General features: G+C 43.0%; 3 protein-coding genes across 3 annotated transcripts; 2 read left to right on the top strand and 1 right to left on the bottom strand.

Moving 5' to 3' along the window:
• The first annotated feature begins 1,258 nt into the window (after positions 1 to 1,258).
• On the top strand, positions 1,259 to 4,483 carry LOC306703215 (dual specificity phosphatase 29). The gene is made up of 4 exons (XM_079169106.1): positions 1,259 to 1,472; positions 1,941 to 2,128; positions 2,207 to 2,430; positions 2,545 to 4,483. The coding sequence occupies exons 2-4, from the start codon at positions 1,950 to 1,952 to the stop codon at positions 2,766 to 2,768; spliced, it is 627 nt and encodes a 208-aa protein (XP_079025232.1). The 5' UTR covers positions 1,259 to 1,472; positions 1,941 to 1,949; the 3' UTR covers positions 2,769 to 4,483.
• On the bottom strand, positions 3,211 to 10,799 carry LOC306703214 (adenosine kinase-like). The gene is made up of 11 exons (XM_079169105.1): positions 10,548 to 10,799; positions 8,442 to 8,516; positions 7,143 to 7,196; positions 6,210 to 6,288; positions 5,952 to 6,124; positions 5,752 to 5,860; positions 5,389 to 5,559; positions 5,217 to 5,252; positions 4,995 to 5,109; positions 4,808 to 4,894; positions 3,211 to 4,724 (listed from the first exon to the last, which is right to left on the bottom strand). The coding sequence occupies exons 1-11, from the start codon at positions 10,712 to 10,714 to the stop codon at positions 4,600 to 4,602; spliced, it is 1,191 nt and encodes a 396-aa protein (XP_079025231.1). The 5' UTR covers positions 10,715 to 10,799; the 3' UTR covers positions 3,211 to 4,599.
• Positions 10,800 to 11,018: 219 nt separating this feature from the next.
• Positions 11,019 to 15,027, top strand: ap3m1 (adaptor related protein complex 3 subunit mu 1). The gene is made up of 10 exons (XM_079169192.1): positions 11,019 to 11,131; positions 11,517 to 11,617; positions 11,956 to 12,233; positions 12,388 to 12,559; positions 12,822 to 12,959; positions 13,085 to 13,170; positions 13,278 to 13,411; positions 13,650 to 13,857; positions 13,955 to 14,099; positions 14,191 to 15,027. The coding sequence occupies exons 3-10, from the start codon at positions 11,961 to 11,963 to the stop codon at positions 14,289 to 14,291; spliced, it is 1,257 nt and encodes a 418-aa protein (XP_079025318.1). The 5' UTR covers positions 11,019 to 11,131; positions 11,517 to 11,617; positions 11,956 to 11,960; the 3' UTR covers positions 14,292 to 15,027.
• The last annotated feature ends 148 nt before the right edge of the window (positions 15,028 to 15,175 follow it).

Here is a 15,175-nt window from a genome sequence, read left to right on the forward strand (position 1 = left end):
AAGTTAACACGTCAGTGGTGAATGTTATTCACGGCCGTGATCATATTTCTTCGGAGTCGCAGGCGTTACTCTGCAACATACAGAGCAGTGTTGTATTACATAACAGTATGTGGTCATGGAAACTAAGCAGGGTTGTTGTCCATAACAATGAGACTACAGACATTTCGTCAAAATGGACTAAACATGTTTTAAAGTGCATGAACTGCTGCATTCTGCAGGATGTTTTGCCACTGCTGAGTGTATGGTTACAGAGTTATAAAAGGAAACAGTCACATGAAGATGTGAGTGTTTATGGCGAAATATGAGCGAGCCCAGGAGGAGAAGAGTTTGCGCTGCCTTGAAGTGAGGTAAGTTGGACGATTCAGGGTGGAAATAGGTTAGTTTGGGGATCTTTAAAGTGTGTTTGCTCAGTGTGTTCTCTCTTGCTTTACCACTGAAGATGATTGCATGCATCAAGGTTTTTAAGAGAAGGTCATTGTGAGAAGTTAACACCTAGTATGTGCTTTTTACGTGTGTGTGTGTGTATGCCAGTATGTCTCTTTGGGATCCATACCTGGTGATGTGCCAGGGCCAGTCGTTGGCGGAGGGCCATCATCGCTGTGCGTCTGAACCGAGATTTGTGGAGCAGCTGAGGCAGTTGGAGCTGAGCCTGAGTCCACAGAGCATGCAGATCACAGAGGAGGACCACGCTGACACATCATGACGGGGCATGCCCTTCCACCCTTGTCAGCCACCTGTTTCATTTGAATCCACATTTTATGCAACACCAATCAAGTCTGACAAATGGAAATGCCATCTCTGTGTCATCTGCCACAAGAAGACGTCTCATTTATTATCTCTGCCTCCACATCAATCAGTAGAATATAACAACTGAGCGCTTTCAGTTTTATGTCTCCAGAAATAACTCTCCTCACACCTGCCACACGTTATTGACATTCCTGGTCAATGGTGATAAAGCAACATGCCACTCTTACTAAACTTATTTTTGCTTTCATTGTTTCTCATGATTCAGTGTTTCTATTCACCATACAGGCTAACGGAAAATAATCACTGTCACATTAGAGGACTCAGATCATATTATGAAGGCTATGAGAAAGGGCCTGTGTGTGTGTGTGTGTGTGTGTGTGTGTGTGTGTGTGTGTGTGTGTGTGACGTTGTTGAGGTCAGGTGTTGTAGCCCAGCGGCCTAAAAATATCATCTTCAACACAGAGCAGAGGGAGCAGTTACCATTCCAGATCTGTAGTTCAGCCTTCAAGTTTATTGTAGAGGGAGGTCTCTGTTGAGACCCACGCACACACGCTCACACACACACACACACACACACACACACACACACACACACACACACACACACACACACACACACACACACACACAACAGATAACACATCTCCATTGAGGAAAAGTTGAGGTGCTGGTCTACGATCCTGCTAAGGAACGGATTTAAAGCTTTAAACAGTTATAAGAAAGAGGTAAGCACTTTCTCTCTGCCATAGTACTTTAATAAGCCATCAGTGTACTTTTATCTTTGAACAGATAATATCATGAGTACAACACACACCTGAAATAATCATAGCCAGCATTAGTTTGTCCTGGATTTCTCATAGTGTCTTGTTTTGTCCGACTGAGAAACACCAGTTTAATGTCAAAAAGAAAACCAACGCAGGTGTTTACATTTTAGAAGCAGGAATAACGGCATTTTTGCCATTACTGCTTAAAACATTTATTAGTTGTATAAATAGATTTATTTTCTGTAGTTATACTAATCGATTAATGGACAGATGGTTGCAGCTCTCAGACAGTATATAAAAATATCCCTGGTGTTTAAGAGTTGATATCTTCACAGCTTGGGGAGCAGATGACAATGTGCAGACATTTTGCTTTTGATTAAGTTCAGGGATGTGTGTGTGTGTGTGTGTGTGTGTGTTTCTGGGCAGCAGAGGTGAGCTATGTCCTCCTGTGTGGTGAAGTCCAGAGGCAGGAACCCGTACACAGCGGTGCAGGTGGACCCAGACAGTGACTACATAACACCGGGAACATTAGACCTGGAGCAGCTGTTGTGGACCAGCACCGGGGCTCAGTATGCACATGTCAACCAGGTCTGGCCCAACGTCTACATCGGGGATGAGTGAGTAAACACACTCTGAGATGGCTTTGTGCTTCTAAAGACAGCTTCAGAATGAGTGTGTGTGTCACACGGAAACAGGAAAACAGCTCTGGAGCGGCCTGGCCTGAGGGATCTGGGTATCACACATGTCCTTAATGCAGCAGAGGGAAAGTGGAATAACGTCCTGACTGGTGCCGATTACTACACTGACGTGGACATCCAGTACTTTGGTGTGGAGGCTGATGACAAACCCACCTTTAATATCTCCCAGTACTTCTGCTCTGCAACCCAGTTCATCCACGAGGCCCTCAGTCACCCACAGAGTAAGTCCCGGAGGAAATCAAAGCTTTTAATTGAGATTATTCTCCGGAGAAGAAGCCTGCAAGCTTATCTCTGTTCCTAATGAACCCATTTATCTTTACTTCATGTTGTTCTAGACAAGGTGCTGGTGCACTGTGTGATGGGTCGGAGCAGGTCATCGGCTCTGGTCTTGGCATACCTGATGATGAAACACAGCCTAACTGTGGTGGATGCTATTGAGCATGTGCGACAGCGGCGCTGCATCCTTCCCAATCACGGCTTTTTGAGACAGCTCAGAGCTTTGGACATCACGTTGCAAGAGGAGAAGCTGAGACAAAAAAGAGAGACGCAACACCAATAGTACATAATAGATAGATAATAACTGTTTTAATGTCTTCTGAATCTGTCTCAGGTATACACAAATGTTCTTTTTGATTCGTTGACGATTGTATCATTAAACTTTTGTTTTTCACAACTGTGTCACGCTAGTCTCAAAGGTCCAATGTAACGTTGAAGAATGGAGTGTCCTGCGGGCTTAGTTATGTTTCAACAGCAAGTGTGACTTTGTCAATATCTGTAAAGTGTGTGAAGTGTAAGAACAGATTTCAATGAGTGAGGCACACACACGTAGGTCCTGACATTATATACTGTAGTTGATTTAAAGAAACTTTAGCTTTAAGGCAAGTTGTAGAATAGAGTTTAATGTTTGATCCAATCTTTTGAGTTCATATCATAGATATTTTACAAGGAATTATCTTTAATTGAAAAAAAAGCCTTTGAGGGATTAAATATAAAATGCAAAAGATTGTTGTACATTTTATTTGTGAACTGTAGGCATGACAGCCAAGCACAAAGACGGGCAACTTGAGTGCAACTGAGACCAGGAATAAATTGTCCCTTAAGGCTTATTGGTGTATTTGAACATATAAAAAGAAACAGTGGGACAATACTGACGGTAATACAAAACAACTCTTGTGGTATTCAGAAAACATACTTCTCCACCATGAAATATTTAGACGACATCTATATTCAGGATAGTTGTATTCAAGTATTCAATGTTGCACAGGCCACAAACTCTTTGAGCCTGAATTTAACTCGTTATGATTTGGTTCCCTTTTCTTTTGCATCTTCCATTTGTAGAAGTTAACATACAAAACTCTCAAAATCAGACGGTCTTGAAGTTGGAGAGATAATAATACAACCACAAAGAACATAGGCCACTAATTCAGGAGAGAAATAAACAATAGAAGGAAATGTCAGTTTCATTACCCACTGTATTCCTCTGACGGAACGTTTGAATATTTATTTTTTTCTTGCATGCATTTGAAATATGTTGTACGTCCACTTTTACCCCCACAAGCCACCAGTTGCCCCTCACTGATCTAGTTTGCAAGTTTCCCTGTACAGACAGATGCAGGTTCATGTAACACCAGCAGGCCTCCGCAAACATTGCAACATTTCCAGAGAAAGGAAGGAAAAAAGGCACGTGTGACGAGAAGCACCTGCCCAAAAAACCAGCGCGAGGACAGAAACTCGTGACATGTGTCGTGATGTTGACAGAGTAAAGGTGACATTTAACAGTCATCACAGGAATCAGTGGGCAGAGGCTTTGACACAATTTAAAAGTGTACACTTCAAATAAAAACATTTGGTTTCATAACTGGCCTGTTGAATTGAATCAGAACAAGTACAAACTCATAATCAGGAATATTGTTAAAAATGTACCTAAAACAAATCACTACTGCACATTTATCCAAAACCCGCATTGACTGATATTTTGTTCATCAGCCCTCTGTTTGTGTAAAACGTGTCCTCCCAATGTGCAATTAACTTAAAAAAACAAGACTCGTGAGATGTCAACACGAGCAAAAGAAATGTCCATAAAAACATTATTTCATTTAGATCGTCTTTGTAAAGCAAAATGATCACATCCTGTGATGTTATCCTGATCCCTTTATGGTAATTCATACACCTAAACAAATCTTTCCTTGGCTCTTGGCTGCATGAGCGGCGGGGGAACGGAGACGGGCACACTTGTCAGGACGAACTCAACTAACAATTGGAAGGAAATGATGTCCGGATGAATTGAAAAACAACTTGGACGGGTGGCTGATAGTATTTGTTACGGGTCGGACTCGCGTATGGCTGGGTGAGAATGAGGTTTCAGGCGGATGGAGTCGTCCGGGAATCCCTCAGTTGAAGTCGGGTTTTTCTGGAAAGGTGCAACCTGCTCGTCTGATGATGACGTTGGCGGCGTAGTGTGCCGCCTTCACGCACTGATGCATTGGTTTGTCCTGGACCAGCTCAGACAGAAAACCTGCAACGCAGAGGGGAGAAACTTTAACAGAAAACACAAAGAAAGCTACATATGTATCAACTGAAAACAGAGGACAATCTTACCTCCTACAAAGGCATCGCCTGCACCGTTCGTGTCGACAATGTCCTTGGGGTCGATCTTCAGTACAGGGAAGGTCTCGAGCTTGTCACCTGAACAGACACGAGAAGAAGAATTATACAATACCAACAATAAGAGACAGAGAAACAAAAGGAACATAAGGAAAGAAAGACAGAAAATAGAAAATCTTACTTTGACCCATAACAGTTTCATCCTTCCCTTGAGTGAACACTACAATCCTCTGTCTCTTTGTGTTGACTTTGGGCAAAGCCTGGGCTTTTTTGGCAATTTCCTTGATGTCCTCGGTCTACAGACAAATGGTACATTAACATAGTCAGTATATAAGGCAGAAAAACATGAAAAATATAGCACTTATCATTTACAAATGCCGAAAGACACCGTCACTCCACTCACATCGAAGTCTTGCTCTTTAGCGAATGCCGCCGCCTCCTGAAGAACAAAAATGAAAGATTGTTTGGCACAGAAAAACGTGCTAAACATCAACATCTGGTGGACACAAAGCACTCCACAAGCACGTTACAGCTTGTAGAGTATGTGGAGAACGTAGTGTGAAAGCCTGGCTTACTGTCTCATTGCCGAACAGCACGTCAACGTAGGGCAGAACCTGCATGAGGTTATCCTTGAAGAACTGACAGATGAAGGGCGCGGAGAGGTTCATGCAGAACAGCTTGTTGTTTTCAGACGCGTGTTTCGCCACTTTCAGGATGGACTCCAAAGAGACGGTCAGGAAGAAACCCTGGAAGCAAACGGTGACATTGGGTCAGGACTGATCTGCTTTTTATATCCTGATGGACTCTAATGAATCACATGAAGTAAAGTCTGCCCCAGTGTGTCAGGACATTCCCCTGTGGCTTCACTTGTGCTTTCTTAATATCAGAAGTAAAAAAGGCACGACACCCTCTATAGTCATTTGGTAAATATTACTTACAGCAATATAGTAGACTTTAGCTTTTTCCACCAGCTTCCAGTTTTCTTCCAGGTCGAGATGCTTGTCCTTCTTATAACAGTTAGCAGCAGCTAGGTTAGCTACCAGAGACCTGAGAGGAGACAACAATAAAAAGAGACAAAGAGTTACAGACAGGTGAGATTATAATCAATCAACATGTGCTTATTATAATAAATACCCACCTGTTGTCTCCGGTGATGCATGCAGCACATGTCCCTGTGGGCTCCTCATCTTGCTCGAAGTAGTGGGCGTCGATGTGGGCGTCCTTCGCCTTCTGCTTCAGGATATCTCCAAACTTGTCTTTACCAATGCAGCCAAAGAAGGTGCCCACACTACGGGGTTCTTGGATCATCCACTACAGACAGCGACAACAGCTCCGATCAGCATCAGCTGATTAACTGATTGATGTGTGTGAGTGAGTTTGTAGGTGCAGGACTGACCTGAGCAATCTTTACGGAGTTCTGTGTGGCTCCTCCAGCGTGGTACTCAACTTTGAACTTCTTCACTAGCTCCTCAAATCTACACGCAGAAACAAAACATGTAACTCACATCATTCATATTTATAGGAGAAGATTCAATGCCACTAGTGAGCTTTACAGGTGCTAGTAGGTGATGCTTTTTAAACGTCAGACAGACCTAAGCTAGCTGTTCCTAAACGTCATGCTAAGCTAAGCTCCTGGCTGTAGCGTCATATTAAACAGACAGACATGAGAGTGGTGTCAATCCTCTCATATAACTCAGCAAGTAAGTGAATTAGTGTTTTGGGGGCTAAAGCATCTCTAATTCACTGTTTTCTTCAGTCAAATATCTAAATCTCCAACAAGTCAGCACCCGACCCCACAGCACTAAAACAATTACGGCCAGAATGGTTCAAGTAGAAACAACACAGTCGACCGGTAGAACTTGTTTGGACACATAACAAGTGACCAAGCCGTTATTAAGCCAGCCTAAACATTGCCGACTCTGAAGTTGGGAATCATGATTACAAATCTTCCCTGATATAAATAACTCATATATAGAGAGGTGACTGTCTTATTAACTGTGGAGAGTCAGAATACATCTGTCTGACCCCCACACACGGTTATACACTCTTATCTGCTGTTAAATGTTTGCTCGTCTCAGAGGGACTGGGAGGAGAAGAGTCCCGGTGTGCTATTGGCTCACACTGCCTCCGTCCTGAATCTGCTGCTCTGCCATTGGCCGTCTACAGAGATACGGAGGTCAATGGTGGTGATTTCTGGTGTGCGCCTGTTGTGACCGCTCTGCTCCAGAACAGAGAGGAACAAACTGTATGAATGCAGACCTATTTGTTTTACTCCCTGCACCGACTAAAAACCACAGCCTAGAAATGTTGCAACACGGGAGTTACGAACAGTGCTTTGTGTTTGTCCTCCGCCAGGATCTGGTCATTGGGTTTCAGAGAGTACCTGCAGATCATTAAAGGAGAAAAGAGAGGCATTAGTTTCTTCAAGTCATCTGAAACGTACACTACATCAAACCCTGCTGGTTCATTTCACACACTCCAGAAAAGTGGTTTAGAATAAAAACCTCACACACAACAACCGTCTCGGTTATGTTTATGTGGATAAGCACGTCAGACACAATGGTGGTGCTGCCAAATGGGTTTATCCCTCCTTTGGAAAATGTGATTAATATAATCAATAATTCATAGACAGACGTCTTTGAAAGTGCTTTTGTTACTACCTCGGTCCAAATCAATATGTTGGTCAACGAAGTAAAAAGAGAGCAGTTTCCTCGAAGCACAAAGGTAGGTGAGGGATTACGGTGCAGCTTTAGTCCTGCTTTACTCTATGTGACTGAATTAGAACTGTGCTTGGTTGGTTTAGCTCTAATCCTGGAGTTTATGCAAGAGGTTTGAGAGTGGACTCTGGGCTGGAACCCAAAGGAGCCCTTTGCCCTGGTCAACGAAGAGTGACGGAGCTCGGACAAACCAGAAAAGTGCTGCTCTGCCTGTGTACGTTTCCGCTGATGAAGCCCACTATTTCAAAGAATACACAGTTAATTAATCAATAACTATGTAAGTAAATAAATTCTCTTAATTATGACTGCAAATAAAAAAGGTGAATTGTTGAGTCAGTGTTTTTTTGTGCTCTGCTAACTTCTTTTAAGGCTTAGCCAACGTGATTTATCTCCATTGATGGATGATAATTAGTAATCATGAAACAGCAGGGAGTGGCATTGATTGTTTCACTAGCTAGAACAGACCGATGCGCATCAACTCACTAATGTAAATGATGCACTTCAGGCTGTGTGTAAGCACTACATCTGTAGGAGACACAGCTCTGCTGATGGTGATCGGTCAGCTTCGCCGTTTCCTGTGCTCTGCTCTCTTATATACGCCTTAACTCGTATCTCTATTGACCAAATTACATCAGAATACCTCGTTCTATAACGGTCAGCCTTTCACTGGAGTTCACCGACAGCAAACATCTGTATTTCACTTGATCTGATTGTGACCGTGCTTCACGGAGATTTTACAGCAGCAAAAAGATGGACTTGTATTTGATAAAAAGAGCTCAACATCGAAATAAAAGAGAATCCAAATATGTGTTAGTATTTCTTTGCCTTTATAATTCATGAGGAATCATGGACAAGATGACAGCGCTATCTTTAGGTGACAACAAAATGTATTATAAATGATTTGAACTTACTTGTCCAAGAAGTCTTTGTCCACAACAGCAATGATGTCCAGTAAGGGGTTTCCCATCCCAAAGAGGGAATTAGGGCTGAAACACAAAAGACGAAGCGTTAAAACTAAAAAGCTCTACTAGATTATCTTCTTCCTTTACTTGTATGTCACATTAGTATTTTTTACTATCTTTATAGAAGAGCAGACAGTCTTCCTCCAGCACAGTGTAGAGAGGAAAATTTCAAATTTCATGTTAGGTCACTTCACTGAATGAGCTGGGTTGTTATGTTGAACCGTTCATTTGCAAAATAAAACACAGTTTTGTTTCCATGTGAATTCCATCACATGACTTAAAACCTTCCACTTTCACAGACAAGAGAAGCAGAAATAGCACATATCTGAGAGAGAGACGGTTTGGAAACATGCATGACTCGTCTACAAAATGACAAATGAATACGAATGCTGTGGTGCAGCGGTGAGGACCTGGTTAGTCATGCATGTAACCATGTTATGACACACAGAGCAAGGAAACATCGGGACAGCTGTAGGCCGTGTGCGTCTCCGTACAGTCCGTTCTGTGCTGGGGCAAACAACTGAACACAGGGGTTGAATATCACAGCAAATCGCAGTGCTGCGATGCCAAACAATATTAAAACAGCACAGCAGTACGCACTGTGTGTCAACACATAACAGCCACATGTGAGCATGTCCCAGTTACTACCAATTGGTTACACATGTCTTTGCAGATTTCATTATACAAGCACCAAGTGTTTCTGGAAGCATGTTAATAATGTGTACTTGGACATGCGTCTTGGTGTCGTTTTCACTCCTGAATGATAGTTTTTTTTTCTCTCCATGTCACCACAGTCTTGTCAGCGTTTCTGGGGAAAAACCCAGATGGAGCAAGTCTCACAGGCCGTGACATATGCCACATCCACTGCAGAAAAAAGCAACATGGACGAACGTCTTTGTAAAAAAAAAAACAAGAGTAGGGAGATGTCATTAAGCAGATGGGTTGTCATCACTGGAAAATAAAAATGCCACACCCTTATCATCATTTCCTATAGCACGTGCATCTGTCAATATGCAGGCAGAAGATTACTGGGCTTGTGCAGCCAATCACACCTGCCTTTAGATCAATTCCCTATATCAACGTGTTCTTACCTTGAAGAAGACATGGTGTCTCTCTCTGTGTGTGTCAGCTCGATACTGACCGACCTGTTGAGTAACCTAAAAACCGGCTCAGAAAGAGCTAAGCATTCAAAAACTTAAGAATTTCAGCTCAGCGTGCGGGAAGATCGATTTTACCCTGAAAAAACCCCACAGCTCCTCCTCCTCCTCGGGACCGACTGATTGGACACATCTAAGAGGGGGGGGGGGGGGGGGAAGAGAAACAGAACAGCCGGTCTCTGGCTCGCGATTGGCTTTGTCTTGCCGACTCTCGCCTCAATCCGCTCACTGCCTTGAAGCTCAATTACATCGTGAGGAGCTTGCTGATGATCGCGGCCGCTGAGATGCCCCACTATATGACAACAGCGGGGGTTTCAGTTAGAATAGGGGGGAAATAGCCGAGCGATGCAATTGTCAGATTGATTCCGGCGGGGGAAAAAAGACATAACATTGCACATGCACGACCATGTGACTACTTCGCAAATGCATTGTTTTGGGAGGTGGTGCAGGATGGCTACACCAGGCAGCGGAGCCGGTGCCAAGTATTTCGCTCTGCAGCTTACAAACATGCAGGGGGGGCAGATGGTGGTCATGTTGATCTTAGATTAGATATTGGCCCACTTGATGTAGTTAACGGACGGTACTAGACAACAGCAGAGTCTCTGAACGCTTCTGACCCGACTCTATAGCGGCATGTTACAAGACAACTACATCAAAGGACTTTGCATCGGTCCTTATCAATGGCGACCGCTCATCCAGCGTGGTGTGGTTCATGCAGACATTTAATGGTGTACAGAAACTCCACCTCACTCACATGTCACACCTGCATTCATAATGTGTTACGGTTTACATTTCAAACAAAAGATTTGCGTACATTAGCATTCACACTAGGGTCGTGTCTCCTCGTGCTGCAGGGAGGCAGTTTCTTGTATTCTTTTTTTTTTAAACTTTCGGTCACCTTAGTTCTGCAGGAGTCTTTTTGGTCGGAGACTCCTTCGTTTTGGCCGGAGACTCCTTCGTTTTGGCCGGAGACTCCTTCTTTTTGGTCGGTGACTCCTTCTTTTTGGTCGAAGACTCCGTCTTCTTCTCCTCAGACAGTCTTTGTTTCTTTGCTTTAGAAGCCATGGTAAACTGAGCACGTTACAATCACCTCAACCGGTGTGAAAACGCGGTCGTGCTAACGGTTAGCTAGCACGTTTGTTACCCAGCACGTTTGTTACCCTGAGGAGACCCTTGCAGGCAGCGGTTTCCTCCCCCCAGCCCGTGTGACGCGTACACAGAGCTCAGCCAATCAAAAGCCTTACATTTAGGTTTTTCTGGAGACGTGGTCGTCTACTTTTTTTTTTTAGCAGTTATGAATGTGATACATAAGGAAATCATACAACTTCTGGTATAAAGACTTGAACAATCGTTCGGATTATCACGTGAAAGGTTTTCCACCTTTATTGAATGCAGACCTTCATCTTTGGAACTAATACTAATTAATTACAATACAACTGAGAACAATATGGATTAAATCAAATTGATAACTTAAATCAAGAGGTAAATATTATTTTGAATAATAAAATATTAATAAATAAAAGGTACCAGGTTTCAGTTTTAGACCCTAAACGTTTAGTGTGTGAGGGCTGCTACTTCTCCGCCAAGAAAATATTTGGTTTTCGTGAGTTCGGCCGGGACAAACACCTGGAAGAATAAACGCAGGGCAAGAGCAACCCATACAGACATGGATGTAGCTGCCCACAATTTCTGCCTGACTAAAAAGTCCGAAACTTTGCTCTGAAAGTATCGATCAGTTTGACACTACAGTTGCTTTGTATTTAAACCTTCCGGGATTTATGTCAGGGCTTTACTAATACTATTTGGACTTTATTATTTTGCTTTATCGATATGTTCTCGTGACTAAGTTGTGTTTACGTGTGCGTAGATCTGCAGGCGTCTCTTCAGCAACTCGGACAAGTCTGCATAACTGGCACCAAGTAGACAACTTTCGTTAATACCTTTGGCACAATCAACCGGAGTAAGCAGGTAAAACTTTAAATAATCCTTTAAACTCTATGTACATTATCCCCTATGCAGAGCTTTCGTGTCGCTGTCACTCTCGAGTTTGTTTTATTTCTTAACATTAAGAAACTGATGGTGAGAATCTCCGAAGTTGCCAATGTCAGGTTTGCTAGCCAGCTGGTTATTTTAAAGTTAATTTAACAGAATCACAGTAGGTAAACATGCACTGCTTACATTGGCACTGCAATCAAATAATGCACGAGGAGTTTTGCATTTTGCTTAAAACTGCTGAACTAATGAACTAATCTGCCGCTCAGTAACACAGAGCAGTAATATCCTCAACAACCAACTCATTGTTGCAGCTGAGATGATCCACAGCCTGTTCCTGATTAATCACTCTGGAGACATCTTCCTGGAGAAACACTGGAAGAGTGTCATCAGCCGGAGTGTGTGCGATTACTTTTTCGAGGCCAAGGAGAAGGCGGTGGACCCGGAGGATGTGGCCCCTGTCCTGCAGACCCCACACCACTACCTTATCACCATATACAGGGGCAAGCTCTTCTTCCTCTCTGTCGTCCAGACCGAAGTCCCTCCACTGTTTGTCATTGAGTTCCTGCACAGAGTGGCAGACACATTTCAGGTGTGATTGAAATCCGTGTTATTTCTTTCTTCATAAGTCAAGACATCTTTGGTTCTGTTCAAACTTGTACAATGTACACAAATGTGTGTATATAGAGCACATATTGTAAATAATTAGTATGAATTTGACTCATGTTGGGTGTTTTTGTCGACAGGACTACTTTGGAGAGTGCTCGGAAAGTGTAATCAAGGACAATGTGGTGACAGTGTACGAGCTGTTGGAGGAGATGCTGGACAACGGCTTTCCACTGGCAACAGAGTCCAACGTCCTCAAAGAGATGATCAGGCCTCCCACCATCCTGCGATCAGTTGTCAACACGCTCACAGGTAAATGGAGGTCACCGCTCTCAGCATGTGAAAGCAAAGGGAACTCTCTGATTGTCCTTTATACTCTCGTGATAAGGAGGTCTGCTCCAGGTGTGTGGCTTCCCACACCTGCTCCCGATACTGTCATATGGGAGGGAGTAGAGCCACCTGGCAAGAATGTAGATGTCTCCAATGACCCTGCTCCTCAGCTCTTACATTATCTATTATCTACAAAATGTATGTGTACATTTATGTGTTTGCCTTTGTTTTGTGTGTTTTCCAGGAGGTAGTAATGTTGGAAATACATTACCAACCGGTCAACTGTCCAATGTCCCATGGAGGCGGGCTGGAGTTAAATACACCAATAATGAGGCCTATTTTGATGTGATAGAGGAAATAGATGCCATTGTGGACAAATCAGGTACAAACAAGCACTTAGATGAAGAGTGTATCCATGGCGGTTAGAAGTGATTACTTTTTCCTGGTAGATTAAATAATCGGACGTAGTTACTCTTTAAACGTGCTTGCATCTCATTCAATCTTTAGGTACGACAGTATTTGCAGAGATCCAGGGTGTAATTGAAGCCTCCGTGAGGCTCACTGGGATGCCTGACCTGACTCTGTCCTTTATGGTTGGTTCATTTCCTCTCAGCTCTGTTTTTCTATATGTGCTTGTGTCTGCCCGTGCGTCAGTCCAAATGTAAAATCCTCTCGCCATCGGTGTCTGTTTGGTTGACAGAATCCTCGACTTCTGGACGACGTGAGTTTCCACCCGTGTGTGCGGTTTAAGCGCTGGGAGTCGGAGCGCGCTCTCTCTTTCATCCCGCCAGATGGAAACTTCACACTCATGAATTATCATGTCAGCTCTCAAAAGTATGTAATCTGTATGTCTTATTTATAATAAAGTAAAACAAAATATGTGTGTAAATATGTCATCTGATGTGTTATTGTCTTCGGAGTGGATTAAAATTCTGGTTTAATTTCCGCATTAAGGATTCACAATCCACTCTTGTTACCGTGTTTACTTGTAAACACAAGCTGGTTGCTGTCTGCCTGCTGAACCCAACTGTTTATTGTCATCGTGGTTCATTCTGTCTTTGTCCGTCCTCAGTCTCGTGGCCATTCCAGTGTACGTGAAGCAGAGCATCAGTTTCTTCGAGTCGGGACCTTGTGGCCGCCTGGACCTCACGATCGGACCCAAGCAGACCATGGGGAAGACGGTGGAGGCTTTGATGGTCAAAATCCACATGCCTAAAGCTGTGCTCAGTGTCAACCTCACAGCCACACAGGGAAGCTACAGCTACGACCTCCCTACCAAGGTAACAACAACAACAATGAAACAAGTGAATAGAGAAAATAAAACGGAAAACAAAAGGTTTTATTGTCCTTACCCGGAGCCTGTGTGTGTTTTGATAGGTGTTGGTTTGGGACATTGGCAAACTGAACCCTCAGAAGCTTCCTAACTTGAAAGGCAGTCTGAGTCTGCAGGCAGGAGCCCCCAAACCTGAAGAAAACCCTTCACTCAACATTGACCTGAAGATTCAGCAGGTGGCCATATCAGGTAGTCCTCGCTTTGTACAGACTCTTCACTGGGCAAAGTTTAAAGTCAGTTTTCAGTCATTGCTCACTTTGCTTCTGTCCCCTCTGTACAGGTCTTAAGGTGAATCGTCTTGAAATGTTTGGAGAGAAATACAAGCCGTTTAAAGGGGTCAAGTATGTGACTAAAGCGGGGAAATTCCAAGTGCGGACCTGAGTACTTTAAGAGGTCAAAAGTCAGCAATCCAATGTGCCAAATAGAGGGCAAGGTTATCAATGCTCCAATATGTCTTGCATATCCTCTGTCTAATTGTTTTTAATTAACAGTTATTTATAATGTGGCCTGTAAAGGGAAGCCTTAATCATCAATGTGACTGTGTTGAAGTGCTTATAGTTTCTGTCCAGTTTAAATGTGCTGCATTGTATGAACCAGACCTCCTCTCTTTTTGGACTATTTTGGTTTTCTGTTTTAACAAGTGTTTCCTAAGGGGAATATTTTGGTTTGAAAAGGGACACTTAGTGCTCACCGCCTCCTCCTCGCTACTTCATCACACTTTTACAATCTTACGTACACGTTGCCTGAGAATAAGCAGCCATGCCTTTTGAAAAGTTTTTGCTGTGTGTATTGTCTATTTGCACACATTCACTCTTCAATGTGGCCTTGTTTAGGGTGCTTTGTATAGCACACTACAGAACATTTTTTTTAATATATCTATATCTAAGGGACGTAGTTTGACTTATCTGCAGAGCCGAGATACGAGCTAGTGAGTCCAGCAGTCTGTTGGGAAGTTTTCTTTTTTGTGAAATCTACAAAATCCTCACTTAAATGTTGAATGCAACTTCTTTACTCAGCACAACATTTGCACAATCAATTGTTCACAGGAAAACAATACTACTTGTATGAAGTTGAATCTGTATTTCAGTGTATGAGAAGTCTTATAAAGGTTTTAAAAGTATGATTTTCATGTGTGCTCTTTTGGCCATGCTAGCAGTATGGCTAGCTTTTTGGTTTAATAAACTAATAGTATTTTTCATTAGCCTAATTTTTACTGTGGTTTTAGTGCTAATGCTAGCATGCTAACACACTGAACATCAACTTCA

The sequence above is a fragment of the Pholis gunnellus genome, assembly GCF_910591455.1.
Source record: "Pholis gunnellus genome assembly, chromosome: 11".
NCBI classification, from domain to species: Eukaryota; Metazoa; Chordata; class Actinopteri; order Perciformes; family Pholidae; genus Pholis; species Pholis gunnellus.

What these genes read in the sequence shown, in the direction of transcription:
- LOC306703214 (XM_079169105.1), bottom strand. Translation starts at nt 10,714, where the DNA reads ATGGCTTCTAAAGCAAAGAAACAAAGACTGTCTGAGGAGAAGAAGACG. An exon ending in TGCATCACCGGAGACAACAG is followed by an intron (nt 5,861 to 5,951) that starts GTGGGTATTTAT and finishes GTCTCCTCTCAG; the next exon opens with GTCTCTGGTAGCTAACCTAG. An exon ending in TGAAACTGTTATGGGTCAAA is followed by an intron (nt 4,895 to 4,994) that starts GTAAGATTTTCT and finishes GTGTCTGTTCAG; the next exon opens with GTGACAAGCTCGAGACCTTC.
- ap3m1 (XM_079169192.1), top strand. Translation starts at nt 11,961, where the DNA reads ATGATCCACAGCCTGTTCCTGATTAATCACTCTGGAGACATCTTCCTG. An exon ending in TGCCATTGTGGACAAATCAG is followed by an intron (nt 12,960 to 13,084) that starts GTACAAACAAGC and finishes TTCAATCTTTAG; the next exon opens with GTACGACAGTATTTGCAGAG. An exon ending in TCAGCAGGTGGCCATATCAG is followed by an intron (nt 14,100 to 14,190) that starts GTAGTCCTCGCT and finishes CCCTCTGTACAG; the next exon opens with GTCTTAAGGTGAATCGTCTT.
- LOC306703215 (XM_079169106.1), top strand. Translation starts at nt 1,950, where the DNA reads ATGTCCTCCTGTGTGGTGAAGTCCAGAGGCAGGAACCCGTACACAGCG. An exon ending in AACGTCTACATCGGGGATGA is followed by an intron (nt 2,129 to 2,206) that starts GTGAGTAAACAC and finishes ACACGGAAACAG; the next exon opens with GAAAACAGCTCTGGAGCGGC. An exon ending in GGCCCTCAGTCACCCACAGA is followed by an intron (nt 2,431 to 2,544) that starts GTAAGTCCCGGA and finishes ATGTTGTTCTAG; the next exon opens with ACAAGGTGCTGGTGCACTGT.